Source organism: Chrysoperla carnea, chromosome 4 (genome assembly GCF_905475395.1).
Source record: "Chrysoperla carnea chromosome 4, inChrCarn1.1, whole genome shotgun sequence".
NCBI classification, from domain to species: Eukaryota; Metazoa; Arthropoda; class Insecta; order Neuroptera; family Chrysopidae; genus Chrysoperla; species Chrysoperla carnea.
This window is the reverse complement of record NC_058340.1, coordinates 69768992-69791581: the sequence shown is the minus strand read 5'-3', so window position 1 is coordinate 69791581 and position 22590 is coordinate 69768992. Positions and strand designations below refer to the sequence as shown.

Here is a 22590-nt window from a genome sequence, read left to right as displayed (position 1 = left end):
TTCACGCGACCTCCATAACTACAGTAAAGTCAATTCACAAGTCCGGTATAATGAACCATTTTGAAAATTGCTGATGTTCCTCTGTCTTTATGGATACCTTATGTATTGCCTTGAAGAGTTCCCTCTCAATTTTTCATCTGTTATGAAATGATTGTTAAATACTTCGCTTGGCCTTAGCGCTATAATAAATTTTTTGAATTATTTATTACTGTTTTTTTTTGTTTCTTGTAAACAAAATTAATTTTCCCAAAATTAAAGAAATATTAATAATAATTAATAAATTTATAGAATGCTAAAAATATAAGGCTATGTATAAACAGTGTAAAATATACATGAACATATGCTTACACTCATCAATAATGTTAAATATGATGAGGTACGTTGTGTAAATGTTGCACCAATACCATGATGCATTGCGGCCGGATGTTCACCTGCAAAATCAACAAAAATAACCAAATATTATTTTAATGGTATTATATATATAATATATTAAAATTCATTATAAAATATTTATTAGAAACATAGTAGAGCTAATCAAAAGAACTATATTTTTGGAGTGTACCTAAAACATATAGCTTGGACTAAAAACAATTATCTCTCAACCAAACCGCTTCACTGGATGGCTTTAGAGATCATAACACAACAAGTGAAATTTACAAAATATAAAAAACCCCCGACAAAAGCGATTTCTTCCTTGTAAATCGGTTTTTCTAAACTTAGCTATAAAATGTTCTCAATCAAGTCGGTTCGACCGTTTAGGGGCTACGAAGCCACACAGAAACACATAGACGCACAGATAAACACTTTAAACTTATAACACTCCTTCTTAAATCAATATCAAAGTGATTGTCAAGAACATCAGATGAGATGAAAAGGATACTTAAAGACCTATCATTTTTTGGGACTAATTTTTGGAAATATTTTAATTAAAATTGAAATATTTGAGTTGTCTTTGTTCTTTTGAATTATTGTTTTGAATTACCTAATTATTTTACCATTTCACTTTTGGAAATGAATTGAGCCAGGTTTATTTGACCATTCATTTCCATAGTAATCCATACTAATATTATAAATGCGAAAGTAACTCTGTCTGTCTGTCTGTCTGTCTGTTACTCTTTCACGCCTAAACGGCTGAACGGATTTTGATGAAATTTGGTATGGTGATAGATGATAACCTAGAAATGGCCATAGGCTATAAATAATCACACCATCGTTTTTAGGGGGTAGGCAGTAGGCCGATAACTAAATTGAGTTAGTGATTTTTAGTCGTTTTTGTTGGGACTTTTGCTCTTTCACGTCTAATATTTTTAAACCCAGCGAAGCGGGTGGGTATCATTCTAGTTATTTATATGTTAAAATTATATATAATGCCTTTTCCAAACTGAATTGGTTTTGAATATCATCGCCAATTTTTTAGTTTTTTCGGGAATGTAACCCTAAGCTCGCACTAGAAACATAGCTAAGAATACTCTCCGTTAAATTACCTTTTAAATTTACTTTAACTGTATTATTATGCTAAACATCCTGTATAGAATAAAACATGGTTGACAGTCGCTCATTTAAAATTAATAATATATTATTTTACAAGCATATTATGAACAGTCATTTGTTTCTTTGTAAAGTTTTAATTAAGCAATGACATGATATGTAGCTCTGTACCAAACTGGTACTCTGTACGAATGTACGAGTTACGAGTTACGAGTATACGTATACGAGTTACGAGTATATGCATGACAAACATGAATGAGGAATGAGACAGATAAGAGTGGAAGGTAGATGAATCAATTTGTGATACTGTATGTAACTAACTAATAAAATTGTGTTTTCTGCACGAATGTATTATGCACATTTCAACAGTACAGAATGGCACGCCAGTTTGATTTTTACTGCGAAATTACACTGAAACCAATGAAAACAAACACTTGACTGAGTTAATTGTTGAAATACCATGTATAGACAGTGTTCATTACTCTATCACATTACACATATATATAACCGATATTCCCATATAATAAATTCTATACACTTTGCGAATAATTTGCTCTCTCACGGGTAAACAGTGATGCTTACGACAAAAGTTGTTTATTTTTTACGGACCCAAGCCCCAATGACCTATGTTGCTCATTTACGAACTCAACCTCACTTTTTACGTCCAGCTTGATATCTCTGTTCGTCTTTTTCACTTCTTTTATCCCATCTTTCCAAGTTAAAAAAATTATACTCGGTTTTATCTTGCAAAAAACAACTGACATTATAGAACGGCAATCTCAATTTTAAAATCGAATCACCAAACTTTCCTTTATCAATCCTTCAAATAGCAAACAAAAAGAATCATGAAAAAAAAACCCCGCGCTCTACAAAATGTAACCGCCATGTATTTTTGCTACAACATTATATTCTTTTAAATGTTGATTTTGATGAATAATGATATGGGTGGACACTTTATTATTATACTGTAAATGTATATGTGTGTATAGGATATAGTGTAATGGGGAATGAAATCTACATACCATGTATTACAATAATAATTTTCACTGCTGCACACATGAGCATTTGTGTACTCATACAAAAGCTTTTAAAATAGCCAAAAGCTATATCTATTTTGTATAAATACCAAATGTTCCAGAACGAGTGTTTATAATTGTCAAGGATTGAAGACTCTTGCTTGATAAAATAATACAAGTATTAGCCTCATGGACACCGTTAGGATTACATTTAGGGGGGTGCATCATGCACCCACCTGATCAACACTTGAGTGGATCAAAACAATCCATCATGAAAAAATATTGAACGTACAACAAATTTCAACACATAGTCTTGAGGAAGTTACACGTCCTACAATGGAGGTGACACGTTTTCCACTAATATAAGCAATTAAAACACAATAAGTATCCCCTTAGACTTGAACCAATTTTAACTTATTATGTTTTTCCAAAGAAAGTTGAAATATCGGGAAAATATAACACAATTTCCGCTTTTCAAGCTGTGCACTTTCTTTTTTGAAGACAAAAGAATACAAATTTTTTACTTTTTGCCCAAAACCACATTGATAACCAGTCGTCAGCCTATATGCATTCTGATAAAATACCTTCATTTGAACACAGAAACTCTCTAGTAAATATTCATATCTACCGACAAACTAGAAAAGATTCCAAGTACTTTTTTTGTGAGGTAAATGTAAAGGACCGCGCAATACTAGATAAGAAAATGGCTTTCTTTGAAACTTTTTCTAACCCACCCTAAAATGTTCTTTGGATCATACTGATAAAAAGATCCCACGGCCAAAGAAATTTTTAACGTATAGTTTTCGGTGAAAGTTTTTCAAACTACTCCCAAAATGGACTTCGGATCGCTCTGATCAAAAGCTCTCACGACCACAAAATTTTTTTACAAGTAGTTTTGTTTTTTTAACTATAAAGTATGTGCAGCGTTGATACCAATTTAGAGTTTTTGATAAGAACGATCCGAATACCATTTTGGAAGTGGTTTGAAAAAGTTTCAAAGAAAGCCTTTTTCCTAGTCATATAATAAAGCTATCATATTTTCTAGCTTTGATCACCCGTTGCTCGAAAATTACACGTTCAAAATTTTTGTTGCTGTGAGAGCATTTGATCAGAATGGTCCGACGAACTATTTTATCAAGTTTGTCAAGGTTAGTGGAAATATGAATACATTTATGATTGTAGGTGCGATAACTGGATCAATTTTCATGAAACACGTTGTATGATCTTTGGTTCTTTAGTAACAGTTGTAGAAGAAAGAATAATATCGGATGTATACACTATTCCCGGCTAAAAGTAAGTGTTCACATATATATCATAATAATAGTTTCTGAGAACTATATTTTATAAATATTATACATTAAAATATGGAACTTAGAAACGATATATGTCTATGTGTGGACGTTACCATAACATTTTATGTGAATTAAAAATAAGTGAAATGCAGTTTTGGATCGTAAGGGGCTCGTATGACATCTTTGTCGAAATATTTCTCTTTTACTTCGCTTATTTAGTCTTGGAAATTCATAAAACACAATAGGGTGCTATCGTTAGTCAAAAATGAATCATGAAATTTGAAAAAAATCATGAAATTTTTTATGTAAAAATATACTTAAATATTCTGATTTCGAGTCATAAAAACACATTTTTCTTTTAAAATATTAAAATTAAAAATCGTAATTTTTAAACTGTATATCACGTGACCTAAAACGCGGGTAAGCCCTACTGTGATGTCATATCGATATGAGTCATAGACCATCAGTTAGTTCATTGTAGACAGCTGGGTATAATACTCATATTACGTCATCAAATTGGATGCCCGCGTTTTTGACAGTTTAAAAAAGGTTTAAAATTTAATTTAAGTTTTTGGCAAGAAAGCGTGTGTATTTTTCCGAAATAAATTTTTGGTGGCTTTTTATTAGCAAAATCAACATTTTGAAGTACTTTTTCAAAAATAGTGGAATGCCCAATTATATAATTGTAATTTTATAAATGGTTATTTATATAATAAGGAAAGTCTAGCCAAAATATGAAGTCATTTCTGCTCTTGGTTTTTGTGAACTTGGACAAGGGACTTATTTCAAATTCGAATTTAATAAAAATTACAAAAACAAGGTTGAATTTCTAGAATTGGGAATGGATTGTGAAAATAAAAGATTATTTACTTTTCTGACTTATTTATAATTTTTAATTTAAGTTTGATTTTGTAATTTTTTATTTTAAACGTCAAAAAATACTCTAATATCAACCCAACCCAACCCACACAATTACAATTTGATAATTTGAGAGACACTTAGAACAGTATAAATTGTAGGTACATGAAAATATTAATGTGCAATCCGTCACAAAAATGATTCTATATCTTACTCTATGTCGTAGAGAGAAAGTTTGAATTATCTTTAATCTCCTGTTTGGTACGGATTACTATTAACAAAAAGGAATTCGTAGTAATTAATTACCTGGACTGTAAAATATATACACATTGGATTTTTTGCTGTCCTTTTTTGTACATAACTAATATTCTGGATATTTTTATTTTAATCTACCTTACAAAGAATATTTACAAAGACTGTGTTCACATGTAATAAATAGTTTGTATGTGGTTGGGAAAAATATGACGATTAAACATTCATCCTGATCTTGATCCAGGTATATTATAAATGTGAAATTTTGTGAGGATGAATGAATGTACCAAACTAATAATAACTGCTAACTCATAGGTATATATTTAAAAACATATAGGACATGTCACATTTGAGAGTTAAAATAATTCGGCTCTTTTTTTCTTTAAATTCCGAACTATTTTCATAAAATCCCGAGTATATACAGGCTATGCTTGCCTCTATACATAATTTAACGGGTAGAACAATATAGCTCATACATCAGAATAACACATGAGCTATAATTTATAAAGGTATATTTAAAAAAAATTTAGAACAATTAAATTTAATCTGACATTTTACTGCGCCATCTATAATCATCATTTTGAACCATAAATTAAAGATTTCTGTAAAAATGTAGAAAATAATAAATGAATTTTAATATATTCATGGCCACCTTTCCTGATATACTCAATGAAATATTATTATTTTACACTTAAAAATTGAAAACTGTGTACGTATGTTTTAGCTGTGCAAAACAATCCCTTCGAGTGTTCATGGACACAGGTCAATGTCTTTTATTGCCCTTGACAACTATTCGCAAAAGCATTTATTTGTAGCTGAAGTGCTTCTTCCGATGTAATAATGACGTTTTTCCGAGAATTAACGATTTTCGAAAAAATTTAAAAAAAAAGGGTTTTTTATTAGGATCAACTTTCTTATTTAAAGTTTTTATACCATGTATATATGAAATATACATAGTATATTAAGTTTAGTCCAAAGTTTGTAACGCCTAAAAATATTCATGCTACGAAAAAAATTTTGGTATAGGTGTTCATAGAATCACCTAATTAGTCCATTTCCGGTTGTCCGTCCGTCCGTCCGTCTGTGGACACGATAACTAAAAAACGAAAAGAGATATCAAGATGAAATTTTTATAGCGTACTCAGGACCTAAAAACTGAGGTCAAGTTCGTAAATGAGCAATTGGGTCAATTGGGTCTTGGGTCCGTAGGACCCATCTTGTAAACCGTTAGAGATAGAACAAAAGTTTAAATGTAAAAAATGTTTTTTATAAAAAAATAAACAACTTTTATTTGAAAATTTTTTTTGTAAACTTCACTGTTTACCCACGAGGGCGCTTATTAGGTGCAAATTTTATAGTATGCATTAATATGGGAATATCAGTGTGTGTGTAGCTATTTAAAAGTGGATATCTTTTTTTATTAACGTGACGTCAAAAAACAACCGATTGCTTCATCAACACTGTCTATACATGGTATTTCAACAATTAACTCAGTCAATTGTTTGTTTTCACTTGTTATTCTATCTATTCCATATTAGGATCCGAATTGATAGTAAAGCAACCCGAAGAACTAGCTCTAATCTGACGTCACAACAGAATGCCCTCTATCAATCTCTGTAACTTTTTGTTGAAGTTATTTTTTGATGGGTTAACTACAAATCGAGCTATTAGCCATTATAGATTAAAACGACCCATCCTGTATATATTTTTTTCCCACTTTTGTGGTTTTTGTATCTCATTTGGTTGGTGTTATGTGTTTAATACATTGTTTTCGTAAAATGTCTATGTTTTTGTCACTTCAAACGTTTGTTTTATGTATGTCGCAGCTGTATAGTACTTTAAGTCAAATTTTAATCCGACTACTTAAGTGTTACCAAAAATTAACTCAATTTGGACTAATACAACTCGTATTAACGAGATTCATAAGGTGATTTTAGCATATATGTAATACACCCATATTGCCAGCGCCCTATGAGGGAACGGCTATTTACGTTATGCGTTTACGCCGAAATCGCTCTCTTCTTTGAAATTCTGCACGCCAATATAATGCTTGTGGATGTTTTTGTACCACGAATACTATTGGCCACGAAGTGACGATAACTCAAAACAGTCATGGTTCTGCGCTCGCCTGAGTGAGATGAATATACGATCAGCATCGTCATCTCTCACTCTGTTGGCAATATGGGAGTATTATATATATGGATTTGAGTGCCCTTAAATCCATAACAAACGCAAACCCAAAAGAATCCCGGTTCTGCGTTCGGCTTAGTGAGAGGAATATATGGTAAGCACCGTCATGTTTTTATCATTATCTCTCATTCTGTTGGCAATATGGGAGTATTACATATATGGATTGGAGTACGTTTTTTTGAAAAGAGAAGTCTGAGTAGACGAATTATAATCTACTTGAAGTAACTGTCTGACTATACGACAAATTATACATATATATAAGATTTATCCGAAGGCTCCGTATATTGTAACTAACAAATGTAATTTAGATTTTAGAAATTGAACCAATGAGTCATCGAGTTTACGCTTCATGCACGGCGTTTTTTTTTATATTTAAAAACTTTTTCTGTCGTATGGTTTTACCATATTCTATGTGTTTTGTGTATATTGCTATTTATTTCTCTATATGCTGTTTGTTTCGAAAGTAATCGATAATTGGATTTTTTATTGTTGATATAAATTGTTTAAATTTCTTTTTTATCTGGACGTAATTTGAATTAAATTTTGTAATATAAATTTATTATTTCTGATACGATGTTTTTTGATTCTGATTCGTTGATTCTAACCACAGTGTTCTAGGGTTCTAAATATAAATATGCTAGAATTGTTTACTATACAGGATTCTATTTATTTTTATTTTTATATCCTGCGTATGATTATCAGAGTATATTAAGTTTAGTCCCAATTTTGTAACGCATAGAAATATTGTTGTTACAAATAAAATTTTCGTATAGCTGTTCAAGAAAAATTATCTAACTAGTCCATTTTCGTCATCACTCCGTCTGCCCGCCCGTGAGCACGATAACTCAACAGCGAAAAGAATTATTGAGCTGAAATTTTTATAGTTTTATTTTAGGACTTTGAGTTCGTAAACGAGCAATAAAGGTCAATTGAGTTATGGATTCATAGGACCCATCTTTTAAACCTTTACAGATAGACAAAATTTAAATAGAAACAAGTGAAAACAAACAATTGACTGAATTAATTGTTGAAATACCATGTATAGACATCGTTGATTACGGGATCGTTTGTTTTTTTCACGTTGTTAGTAAAGAGAGATAGCCAGTCATACATACATGTCACACACACATGACTAGTATTCCCATATAATGCATACTATACAATATTCGATCCTAATTTGCGCCCTCACGAAAAAACAGTGATGTTTTCGAAAAACTTTTGCAATCAAAAGTTGTTTATTTTTTTATAAGGAACATTTCTAACGTTTAAACTTTTGTTCCATCTCTAACGGTTTATAAGATGGGTCCTACGTACCCAAGAACCAATTGACCTATGTTGCTTAACTAATTTCAGCTTGATATCTCTTTTCGTTTTTGAGTTATCTTGCTGATAGACGGACAGACGACAGGCAACTGACGACAGACAGACAGACAAACAACCAGAAATGGACTAATTAGGTGATTTTATGAACACCTATACCAAAATTTTGTTCATAGCATCAATATTTTCAAGCGTTACAAACTTGGTACTAAACTTAGTATACCTTTATTTATTTCATAAACATGGTATAAAAATTATTTTTCGAAAATTCGAGTAGATCTAAAATACACCAAAGGCTTTTAGAAAACTATAGTTTGTTTGTTCTGTGGCAAAAATTTTATACATCAGTATAATTTATTCCGTTTATCATATCTTAAATATGCGCGTTTTTTTTTTTTTGAGAATTACCGTTTAAAATCACATTTAGCGTGTTTTTGTTCTAGAGTGTTTTATCGTTTAATATTAAGTGGTTTTTTTGGTATTTCATGATTTTTCAAATGATTTTAGAGCTATAACAAACACAAGAATCACCTCCTAATAATAAATTTATACTGCATTGCGTACTAACATGAATGTGTACTGTGTAGAGACAACATCATATATGATCATACAACTGATAATTCTAACCAGATACCTAGTATAGGTACCTACATAAAATATATCGAAGATGAATTAAATATAGAGTGTAACTAGATAAAACACAATGTCAACTATTATTGTAACGATTGACGATTTATTTTTGCCACAATTTCATAATATATAAAATGAAAGAATAATTCACATCTAAAGTATGTTTAAGGATGTATGAGCATGACAACAATGTTTGATTTAAAGGCTCAAAATTTGTTTGTAGGTAGTCTTTTACTCAAAGAATATGTGGTTAAAATTTCAGCTTAGGTATCCGTGCAAATTTTTAAGAAAAAAGTCATTAAAAATCGATATAAAATACATTGGCTCTTATAGGCATCTCAAAAAACGACATATTTTGGAAGTTTTTGATAATTTTCATTTGGAATGAATGAAAACAAATTAAAAAAAAACTTTTTAATAGAAAGTAAACATATTAGCAATGAATTAGAAAAGAAAAAAACTAAGTGTCACCGTCCATATAAGGGATGTAAGAGCAGAGTAGATTGAGGGTTGAAATTATTTTCAACTTGGATGATGAATTTTGTTATAACTTCATGAATGTAGACGAAAAATAAGAATAAAATTTTTCGATATATGTCTTGGTTTTCGAAATATCGAAAGCTAAATAATTAAACAAAATTTTCAATTTTCGATATTTTGAAAATTAAGCCAAATATCGAAAAATTGTATTCTTCTTTTCGTCTTATATCGTCAAGTAATAATATAAATTTATCATCAAAATTGAAAATATCTATTTTTAAATTTGTGCCCCCACTACCATGCTCATACATCCTTAAGTAATGTTTAAAAAATAATAATTCTATTTTTTTTTTAGTAAAAGGGTATTCCACTATTTTTGAAAAAGTACTTCAAAATGTTGATTTTGCTAATAAAAAGCCACCAAAAAATTATTTCGAAAAAATACACACGCTTTCTTGCCAAAAACTTAAATTATATTTTAAACCTTTTTTAAATCGTCAAAAACACGGGAATCCAATTTGATGACGTAATATGGGTATCACTATATGAAAAATAACACAAATAAGTTTGACAGATATATTCAAAGACATCTGATTATAATATATATAAATACTTATTATCTATGTATAGATTATACCCAGCTGTCTACACTAAATTAATTGATGGTCTATGGCTCATACCGATATGAAATCACAGCAAGGCCGACCCGCGTTTTAGATCACGTGATATACAGTTTAAAAATTACGATTTTTAATTTTAATATTTTAAAAGAAAAATGTGCTTTTTTACATAAATTTTAACTTTTTTTAAATTTCATAATTTATTTTTGACGAGCGATAATACCCTATTATTTTAATAACAAGTGAAATTTACATAATTAAAGAAAAAAAACCCCGACAAATGCGATTTATTCCTTGTAAACCGATTTTTGGAAACTTAACTATAAAATGTTCTCAATCGAGTCGGTTCAACCGTTTAGGGGCTACAATGCCACTGAGAAACACACAAACGCACAGATAAACACTTTAAACTTATAACACTTATAAAATATTACTATTCATAATCTTTGATTGATCAAACAAGTCAGTTTAATAAATATGGTGGGAATGCAAATAAATGCATACAACATGTTAAAAATAGATATATTATATAACTTAACTGCGTTTCCACCATTTATTTACTATATCTACAAAATGCTTGTTTATTATATTTTGGTAGGGTTATGAAAGATAGACCAACGGAAAAATTGAAAATAGAAAGTTATAGAAAGTATCAGCATCTAGAATTTAGGTACACTTAGTATTTGAATAATAGGTCTCAGTGATGTTACTACCGTTGTTCCCGTTCCATGATATGGGTGTATGTGATATCTGTTCTATGCTCTATGTGTGCAAGCACTCTCTATCAGTGTATACCGGGTGGACTATTTTAATCTATTATGGCTTATGTAATTAACCAAAAGTAAAAAAAGTTGCGTTTGATAGGGGACATAGGGCGTAGAGCTCAGATTGGAACTAGTTCTCCAGGTTGCTTTATTAGCCAATTTATATCCTAAAAGGTAAGAGATAGGATAAAACTTTAAATTGAGAAATGCGATTAAAAATTATATCATTATTGCATTTAATCGAAAGAAAATACGCTGAAAATTTATCGATAATTGTAGGTCAAAGTCTCCGGCCCAAGCAAATGTACTTTATTGCTCTTGGAAAGTTTTGGCTAAAGCATCTTTCTAAAGCTAACGTATTTTCTTTGGATTAAATGCAGTGATGACTTATTTTGAAGTCAGATTTCCTCTGAAAGCTAATGATTTAGGAAAAACTGTTTGAAGTAAAAAATGTTGGTTTTTTTATGAGGATCAACTGACGTTTTGGGATTTAAATTGACTATTAAACTCTGCAACTTATGTTTAAGTTGTTATACCCTGTATATATGAAATATACATAGTATATTAAGTTTAGTCCCAAGTTTGTAACGCTTAAAAATAATGATGCTAGGAAAAAATTTTGCTATAGGTGTTCATAAAATCACCTAATTAGGCCATTTCCGGTTGTCCGTCCAACCGTCCATCCGTCCGTCTGTGGACACGATAACTCAAAAACGAAAAAAGATATCGAGCTGAAATTTTTACAGCGTACTCAGGACGTAAAAAGTGAGGTCAAGTTCGTAAATGAGCATCATAGGTCAATTGGGTCTTGGGTCCGTATGACCCATCTTGTAAACAGTTAGAGATAGAACAAAAGTTTAAATATAAAAAATGTTTCTTATCAAAAATTAAACAACTTTTGTTTGAAACATTTCTTCGCGCCAATTAGGCGGAAACTTTATAATATGTACCATACTTGAATATCAGTTGATGTATGTGTCACATGTTTGTATGTGTAATGTGATAAAGAAATCAACACTGACTATGCATGGTATTTCAACAATTAATTCAGTCAATTGTTTGTTTTCACTTGTTTTTAGATTAAAGTATAGAATGAGATATTAATCATACTAGATTAAAATGGTTCACTCTGTATTTATATATAGATATTCAAAGGTAAAAAGTGTTGGTTGCGTCCTTTAGGAACGTTCCTGTTGTATTGAGTTTATATTATTATATACAGTATACTAAACTAACTATGTTATACCTCTACTGTATAGAGTCGCGTTTCGAGTCGACATAACGGTTTTGTGGTTTTAGCGAACCGTAAATCTAATTTACATGTATTTAATATACCTCTATTTTACCTATGTATTTTATACATATTTACTTTTAAATTAATCTTTGGTACGTCATTATTTAAAAAAAAAAGTTTTCCCAAAAACTGATCTATATTTTTCAAATATGAAAATTTTTCAAATAATTAATTTGTGAAAATCTCATATGAACGTTAAAATAGTTTCGAATTTCGGAGATCAATTTTTTCTAATAAATTTTTTAAATTTTAGTAAAAGCAAAATGTATTGAGAAATTCCAAATTTTTGTATCACCGATATTTTGTATAATAAAAGATTCACAGGCTACAAGATAAGATTTATCAAAATTTTGTTTTTGATAATTATTTCTTTCGGATTAATTGTAAGAGAGATTATTTCGATTCATGCTTCGATCAAATTTTAAATTGATTATGATAGACTTACAAAATCGTTCATACAAAAAAAGAATTAATTTATTGGAGTTACTACTTTTTTATGATTTTTTAACAAAGTAAAAAGCTTTGTTTTATACTTGCGGTCAATAAAAATGCGACACTTCATCAGATATATTTGGTGACATTAAACATATTAAAAAAGGTGTTTTTTAAGCCATCAAATATATCTGATATATAGGAAGAGTCGAATTTTTTTTGTCCGTAAGATACGTCTAAGAGACGGATAATAACATGAAACCATTTTTAAATAAAAAAGATCGTCATTCAATATTTAAAATAAATAAAAATCGCATTGATATCTTATACCGTTTTGTTTTTATTCCAATTTCAAAATTTTTAATCATAAATCTTATCTGATCAGCTTTAACTTAATAGTAAAATCTGTTCACTCTGACTATAAAACCACTCTAGTTACCATATTATACATAAAATATAATATAATGTCTGAGTATGTACTTAAAATTAGACTCTCCTTTTTTAATTTGGTATGATATATAAAACAAGTCAAGGGTCAGCTGTAGAATTTGGCAGTCAATTGCTATAAATTCGAGAGGCTTTTGTCAAGGTCATGCCTTGATAACTTTGGATTAGATTTGAATCACGAGTGAAACTTTGAAAATCATTTGTACTGCGGCAAAATGAATTGATCTATTGTACGTTTTTGGCTTCGAAGGTACTCTAGAAGCGCTTCAGCTTAATTAAACCTTAAGATATTCCTGAGGGACACTCTATTTATTTCACTTGAGTGGAGATTAACCCATGCAAAGTAATGGTGTATCCGAATACGAAAACAGTAATATCAAAAGTATTTTTAAAAACACAATGAGATCTAAAAAATATACTCAAAATCAACAAACTTGGTGAAAACTTGATGATTTTCAAAAAAGAAGAATGAATGAATTTTCTAAGATATTTAAAAAACAAACAAAAATAAACTTGTCTGACAATAAACAAAGAGAGACGTCTATGGGCCGATAATTTTGAAAATTTTTATTAGAAAACAGACATTTCATAATTATCGGAAAATTTTTTATTGAATTATGCCTTGATTTTGTACAGGAAAAGTCACTAGACACAACCTTGGCAACAACCTCTATAAATATCCATCTTTTCTGAAACCACTATCAAATACCACGTCGGGCCCTAATCCTATAATATCGCATCGAATATAAATGACAGACAGACTTAAAATTTATGTGACATATATTGTGAAAAAGGCATCCATGTGTTAATGATAGACACATTATACCTATACATATATACCTACCAGCGGTGAAGAGGTGACGTTCAGGAGGGGGGATGTGTAGTATGTTTATATTATATGCAAATCTACTACTGAATGTGGAAATGAGGAAACCATTTACTAATTTGAATTAAAAAAAAAATTATTTAAATAATTTACTTATATTTAATTTACTTCAGTTCCTTTGTCAAAGAAATGATGGCTAAATCAGGATTCGAAAAATAATTTACTATTTTAACGGATACATTAAAGAGTGATGGATAGTATCTGTACAATGTATCTTGGTACCTTGAATCACTGTATAATGTACCTTGAGTCACTGTATGATTAGCAACAAGCTAATATTACGTAAGTTACTTTCTCTCGATAAGCTTTACTTTGATGAACATCCGCTTTGCTTATTTGTTACTCGAATACAAAGATAGAAAATGAAATTTTCAATGGTCCGAAAATTTGATAATTGTAATATTTAAAATATCTGACATGCTTTTTACTTCTGGAAAAACAATTTTTGTATTTACAATTTACAATTATCCGGCAAAGTGAAGCATGTGGGTGCGCGTTACACTAACAAGAATTTTAGATAATGAAGAAGAAGGGCATCTCGTAAAAACCAATCCATTAATGAAATATTCGATTGATGCTTATCATTCCGATAAAACCTCGTATTTCCCGGATTAATCGTTGAAATTTTGGTTGCAAGATTTGTAGTAGACAAATAATGTATCAAGTAAAATATGACTAACTAGTGATATTAAAATCATAAGCTTTAAAATTTTAAAAGGTTTTTTTGTTCTTCATTCGAAGTTGAATGACCTAGCTGGTAGGCGTATGTTCTATGCTAATCTAAGCAAACATAGACAGTTATAAAAAAGGGATTTATATTTATTAAAAACCGTCTGTTAATCCACTTAGTACGAATTCCCAATAGAGAACAAGAGTAAACACATAATTTTTTTAATTTATTATTTTAAATTCCGAAATAAAGGAGTAGTCTTATGTTTATTTATTTATTTTTTTAAATAAACATTATACAGAATCGTAAATGGCTTTTATGACGTATTCATGAAAGTCAATGATGGTGCTTTAGTTCATTTGTAAAGAGGCACAAAAAGAAGAATCATTAAATAGTAAACATGGACATTTCTATTATGAATAAATTAAAAAGTAATATTGTAATAATTGTATATTGGGTGGTTAAAAAACAAAATGTAGTCGTAACGGGAAGTAATATTCGGGAAACTATGAAAAAGTTATTTCGTCGTTTTTTCAAAAAAAAAAAAACAAACGATTTTTTTAATAACACAGTCACATCAGATTTTATTGGAATTTTTTTTGAAACACACTTATTTTGGGCCATTTTTGTCATCTGTGATGTTTATTTTTGGTTAGTTATCACTTAAGTGCTTAGTTCTGGAATCAGGTTTCCACCTTTCTTGAAACCTATTAGAGCAAGATTATTTTGGATAGAAAATTTGATATTAGTATGACCCAAATTTAGTAGAATTACATACCTAGTTTATCAGAATTAGATAAAATTTGGTTACGATAGAGCTATAAAGTTTAAAAATTCTACGATAGAGTTATAAAGTTTAAAAATTCGACTTTTTTGATAACACAATCAAATTTGATCCGATCTTAATAGAATTTTTTTTGAAACCTACTAAATTTGGGTCATTCTTTTTTACTGTGATGTCAGTTTTTCGCTAGCTATCACTAATGTGCTTAATTCCGGGACCAGGACTCTACATTCTTAAAACCTATTAGAGCTAGGTTAATTCTGATCAAAAATTTGAAAAGTATGGCCCAAATTTAGTAGGATTACATACCTGGTTTATCAAAATTAGATTAAATTTGGATGTGATAGAGCAAAATTAAATTTTTTGGATTCTGATGACGTCACAAAGTTAAAAATTCGACTTTTTTGATAACAAAGGCAAATTTGATCCAATCTTATTGGAATTTTTTTTGAAACCCACTAATTTTGGGTCATTCTTTTTTGCTGAGATGTCAGTTTTTAGCTAGGTATCACTAATGTGCTTAATTCCGGGACCAGAACGTTTTTCTGGCTAAATAAATCGTATGATCATCATCATACAGGGTATTTCAACAAGTAACTTAGTTAATTGTTTATTTTCATCTCTTTATAGTTTATTTTCGAATTTGATAATTAAATTTCTACAATTTTCTTTGAAAGTTTTATAAGCACACTCAATATAAAATTTGTTTGAACTATATTTAATTATTCAAAGCTTGAAGGATTACATATGCATACTCTTATATGGATTTCATGCAATCTAGTTATAACCACTATGCTCTATGTGCATACATTTTCTCAGAGCGAAAATGTTTTTCTTTTAGTGAGCTTAAACATATATAATAATAAAAGCAACATATTTTGTCTGTTGCATGAAGTTGAACTTTTACAGATTGTTACAGAATATGAAGGCAAAATTACCGAATAATTTACAAGTTTCGATTGTAAATCAATGGAAAACATGATTTGTCAAAATTGGTAAAAAATTACGACCCAAAGCGAATCGTCCATCAAATTTGTTACGATTTTATTGGAATCTTTTTTGAAACCCACTAATTCTGGGTCATTCTTTTCATCTGTAATGCCAATTTTTCGTTAGCTATCACTTATGTGCTTAATTTCGGGACCAGGACTCCAAATTCTTAAAACCTATTAGAACAAGGTTAATTCTGATGAAAAATTTGAAAAGTATGACCCAAATTTAATAGGATTATATACCTGGTTTACCAAAATTCGATAAAATTTGAATGTGATACAGCAAAATTAAATTTTTTGGATTCTGATGACGTCATAAAGTATAAAAATTTGATTTTTTTGATAACACAGGCATATTTGATCCGATCATAATGGAATTTTTTTTGAAATCCGCTAATTTTGGATCATTCTTTTTTGCTGTGATGTCAGTTTTTCGCTAGCTATCACTAATATGCTTAATTCCGGAACTAGGACTCCACATTCTTGAAACCTATTAGAGCTAGGTTAATTTTGAATACAAATTTGAAAAGTATGACCCAAATTTTCTAGGATTATATACTTTGTTTGTCAAAATTGGATAAAATTTGAATGTGATAGAGCAAAATTAAATTTTTTTGATTCTGATGACGTCATAAAGTTAAAAAAATTCGATTTTTTTTTAATAACAAAGGTTAATTTAATTTAATTTTATTGTATTTTTTTTTAAAGCCATTAATCTTCGGTTATTATTTTCTGCTGTGATGTCAGTTTTATGGATAGCTAGATTGTGTGTCTTATAGCTTTGTTAGGGACATTTTTGCGAAGGCTCAGAACATCCACGACTATTTCCGATACATTTTGTATATAACGAGATTTTCTTGCACAACCATGTAGTATTATAATTAACATGAACAAAGTAAAGATGGCATAATGTATATACAATTTTGTGGTTGGTGACTTGACTAATAACGTAATATGAACTTAACGTTATACGTTATATAGCACAAAACACTTGAATTCTATGCCATTGTGGTTTTAGTGGATGATAGAAGCAGTTAGTAAGACTAACGTAAAATGTTTGTAGTATGTAGTATTCATTTTAGAATATATGTATATAAGAATGAGTAGGGAAAAGTGATGTACCTTTATGTAAATGTATCCTTGGTGTATCCATCCTTATGTGAAAGTAACTACGTGAAGACTTACCAAGGGTCAAGCAGCCGAGAGAACCATTATGCTCATTATGCGAGTATTTATTTTCAAGTAAAAAAGAAAAAAACTTATATGTGCAAAAAGTATAAAAAAATTTGCTTTTTAAACCTTACTAAGATTCTTAAGGAACTTTTTTTACATTTAAACTTTTGTTTAAATATAAAATCTCTAAGGGTTTACAAGATGGATCCTACGGACCCAAGACCTTAACTTTTATTGTTCAATTACGAACTCGATCTCGCTTTTCACGTCCTGAGCATGCTTTAAAAATTTCAGATTGATATCTCTTTTCGTTTTGAGTTTGAAAATGGACTAATAAGGTGATTTTATGAACACCTATACCAAAATTTTATTCGTAGCATCAATATTTTTAAGCGTTTACGACTTGGGACTTAACTTAGTATACCTTGACATATTTCTCTCCTAGCACAGGCATCTTGTAAAAGAAACTTGTAGGGTTTGTAATGATTCATTCACATACCTTCTATCATGTTACTCCCTAGAACTTTAAAAACATTTTTAAAGGATCACCTCTTCATGCTAATGCCTATGCACTATCCCAGCCCACAAATCACAAATTTTGTTTCCAAGACACAACAGTCTCCCATAAAGCACAAACAAAATGTTTTGTGTGCAAAATGTGATTTTATTATTATCATAACATACATAAAGTGAATAAAATATATAATTTATGCATAAATCTTTACCATATTTATACTTAACTAGATTGATACCCGCCCGCTTCACGGGGCTTAAAAGTAATAAACGACCGCTTTATAGCTTTCCCCCTCTCTAGATATACACATTTTCCAATTTTGTTAATTGTAAAATTGTCATAATTCATTGAGTATATCAGAAAAGTTGGCCATGATTTGTTTGACATTTATTATTTTAAATATTTACAAAATTCTTTAATTTATGGTTCAAAATGATGATTATAGATCCATCAATAATCATATAATGCCAACAAGTTCGAATGCGACATTTAATTGAATTTTGTGTTACGTTGTCGCACGTCTACAATAAACAACACTTGGCAACAAATATCGAGCGACATGTCGCCCAATGTTGCCTCAGTGGAATTTAGCCTTTATAATAAAATAATTTTTCACATGTACCCAACTTAGCATAGGCAGAGCTGGTAGCCATCATGAGATGTGCTGACCACCTCCAATTGGCCAATTTGAAGGATGATGTGATTAGTATCTGCACAGACAGTCAAGCTGCACTCAAAGCGCTATCCAAGTGTACAGTGTCATCTCGACTCGTCAAGGAGACTAAAAACAGTCTAAACAACCTGGCGAGGAACAATAAAGTCAATATTACCTGGATCCCCGGACACTCTGGTTGGAACGGTAATGAGAGAGCAGACAAGCTGGCCAAACTGGGAAACACCATGGCACCCACTCAAGAAAAGCTTGCGAGGATGCCATACCAAGAAGGTCTTAACAGATTAGGAGATACCAAGAGTCTGAAAACCAACAATTAAAGGTAGCTACGAAGGAGGGCGAATCGCCAAAAGCCTGTTGGGTGAAGGAAACTCGCTCGGTAACAGAGCCGAGGAGATCTTGAAACTAAACAGAGCTGATATTAGAGTGATCGTAGCGTTACTCACAGGGCATGATAACCTGAACAAGTTCCAACATCAGATTGGAAAAAGACAATCTCCCGCGTGTGACAGATGCGGAGAAAATTCAGAAGAAACATCGATCCACTTTCTCTGTTACTGCCCGGTGCTCACACAGCAGCGAAGGAAATGGTTTGGTCCGGCCATAGTCGAACCAGAAGAAATTAGGAAACTCAGCGCTAGGCAAATCCTGGTTTTCAGTACATCAGTTGGTTATAATAGCCACTGAAAAGCGTAGCGGGGATAGAGTACAAGGGTCTACTTGGCTAGGTGCTTTGAACCATTGTTTCGAGGCGCGATCCTCGAGCATGGCCCGCTAACCTCCATACTCATGCCCATACCCATACCCAACTTAGCATAGACACCTTGTATATTAAGAAAATTATATTTTATTTTATATTAATAGTTTTTTCATACAACCTTTGCCTAATGCTTAAATAATGATCGTTTTACTTTTGAATAATTTCCTATCCTTAATAATTTTCCTACTAAAACCCTCTCACTAAAAATATAATTAATCTTTAATTATTTTCAGAAGAAAATAATCTTTAATTGTTTCTCTCTAAATGGTTTGTTTTGTAATAATGAATGTTTTGTAAAACCAAAACTATATATGGCGAGAATATATAAACAGCTATTAAAAGTTTACGCTAACTGTTATAATTCATTGTATGTGATATAATTCATGTGACAAACATTATTTTAGGTTTTGTATATTATTATGGTCTAGTAACTTAGTGGCCCATATAAAGCTAGTTAACTTTCTGACCCTGAAAGGCGAAATAAAAATTATAATTTGTGAAGTGTAAACAATGCTTTAATATAATTTGTTCAACCAAGTTTTAAAAATGATGTATAATTATGTGCTTGAAGTATGTCCGTTTTTATACCATGTATATATGAAATATACATAGTATATTAAGTTTAGTCCCAAGTTTGTAACGCTTAAAAATATTGATGCTACGCACAAAATTTTGCTATAAGTGTTCATAGAATCACCTAATTAGTCCATTTCCGGTTGTCCGTCCGTTCCTCCGTCTGTGGACACGATAGCTCAAAAACGAAAAAAGATATCGAGCTGAAATTTTTACAGCGTACTCAGGATGTAAAAAGTGAGGTCGAGTTCGTAAATGAGCATAATAGGTCAATTAGGTCTTGGGTCCGAGGGACCAATCTTGTAAACCGTTAGAGACAAAAGTTTAAATTTAAAAAATGTTCCTTATAAAAAAATAAACAACTTTTGTTGGAAATTAATTAATGTTGCCAATTAGGCGGAAATTTTATAATATGTACTATACTTGATTATCAGTTATGTATGTATCACATGTTTGTATGTGTAATGTGATAAAGAAATCAACACTGACTATGCATGGTATTTCAACAATTAACTCAGTCAATTGTTTGTTTTCACTTGTTATAATTATACTTTATACCAAGCGTGGTTCCAGAATGGGACAATCAGGGCCATTGGTATTTTATTAAATACGAAAATTACTTGTAACCTCTAGGTATGTCTATAAAAACATTTTTTTTCTTCGATTTTGGTTAAGATCATTTTCTGGATAAAATTTTACCAAATCCGATCCAATCCAATTTCTGGGATTTTCTTAACGAATATTTAAAAAACTTGATGTTCAACAAAAATGAAAATTTGTCTGATTGTCCATTTGACGATATGCAAATTTTTTACAAGATTCAGAATCACTCCGAAACATCTTTACGTGCAAAAGTTTAGTTTTCGTATTTTATTAAATACGAAAATTACTTGTAACCTCTAGGTATGTCTAAAAAAACATTTTTTTCCTTCGATTTTGGTTAAAATCATTTTCTGGATAAATTTTTATCAAATCCGATCCAATAAAATTTCTGGGATTTTCTTAACGAATATTTCAAAAACTTGATGTTAAACAAAAATGAAAATTTGTCTCACTGCCCATTTGACGATATGCAAACTTTTTACAAGATCCAAAATCACTCCGAAACATCTTTTCGTGCAAAAATTAAGGTAATATTTCAAAAACTATTTACGCAACCGTTAAATGGACACGATCTTTGTATTTTTTAAAACAAAATTACTTTATCTACAAAGTACCTAACGTGTTTTATAAGAAGGATTTACAAAATTTAATTTAAAATTGAAGTGGTCAAAACATTCCCTTCGTTCGTAATTCATTTCTAAACAGTTATCTTAAGTTTGTTTGTGCCTCAATGTATCCACCTTTGTGTTCCATTTGCTCTTTTACAAAATTGTTTAAATACATTCCTACATATCTCGAAAGTGATTTCTTGCACCGTTTCCCTTATTATCTGTTCAAAATGGTCTTCATTTTTAAACGACCGTTAACATTTCTATCGAACTACATCTCACTCGTCGCGCTCCATTTCCAAGCTAGGAATTCATCTATCAATTATAAAAAAATTAAATTAATGAAAACTTTGAAACTGACCAGAACAGAATCATTAATACAAAGCCTTTAAATTTTTTTTTCAATTAAAATGTTTCTGCTAATATTTTTTAATAAACTAAAACTAATTTTATCATTTATAGTTGTACAAACAAACCACACTAAATAGTTGTTAATAATTATGTTAATTTTATTAAAACATATCTATATATATTTTTATCAAACAAATTTATATGTTAAAATGTTTTTATTAACATAAAATTCAAATATTTATGTTAAAACCATAATATTTGTTGGTTTATTATATTTAGTTAGTTTTTTTTTTTTAATATATATTAAATATACCGCATGAATATATTAAATTTAGTAGTTTAACTATTTTATTAGTTAATTAAAAACAATTATATGTAATTGAATTCAACATCAGAGTTGGGTTAAAAAATTTTATGCCCGTAGGTAGTTTTAAAAGTCTAAAGTCCTGTAGTTGCAAGTTTTTAATTTTTTCTAGAACCAGTAAAATCCCATTCTCCGGCAGCAAATTAAGTTATCGTTCTTAAATAAGAACGTAGACGGATCAAAAAAACCTTTTTCGAAATCACCTAAATACGTCGTTACTGACATACTTTTTCTATTTTGAAAATCTTCACTACATGCCTGTCTATAATTTTACTAGATATTCTATCACTCTGAATGTTTACCTATCAGATAATCAAGAAATCATGTTTTCTCTTGCTGCAGAAATTCTATCAATTACACTGTCATACATTTGAATAACTGTACAAATGTCAATATCAACGGGATGATTTTTTGTACACTTTCACAATTAATTTTACAATGCCCCTTTGTAACCTCGCTACTGCAGGCACGTGCCTACTTTGCCTTATGGAAATCCTCCTCTGTTTAATATCAACATCAAGTTAGTGTTTAGTATCTGGATGACCAAGCTTTGCTC

General features: G+C 30.2%; 1 protein-coding gene across 1 annotated transcript in view; it reads right to left on the bottom strand.

The window, feature by feature from the left end:
* Positions 1 to 306: 306 nt before the first annotated feature.
* LOC123298891 (hemicentin-2-like) overlaps positions 307 to 22590 on the bottom strand; it is an 85179-nt gene continuing 62895 nt past the window's right edge. Inside the window, exon 5 of the mRNA XM_044880989.1 lies at positions 307 to 431. Within this exon, the coding sequence (XP_044736924.1) occupies positions 307 to 431 (125 nt within the window). The remainder of the gene's footprint in view (positions 432 to 22590) is intronic.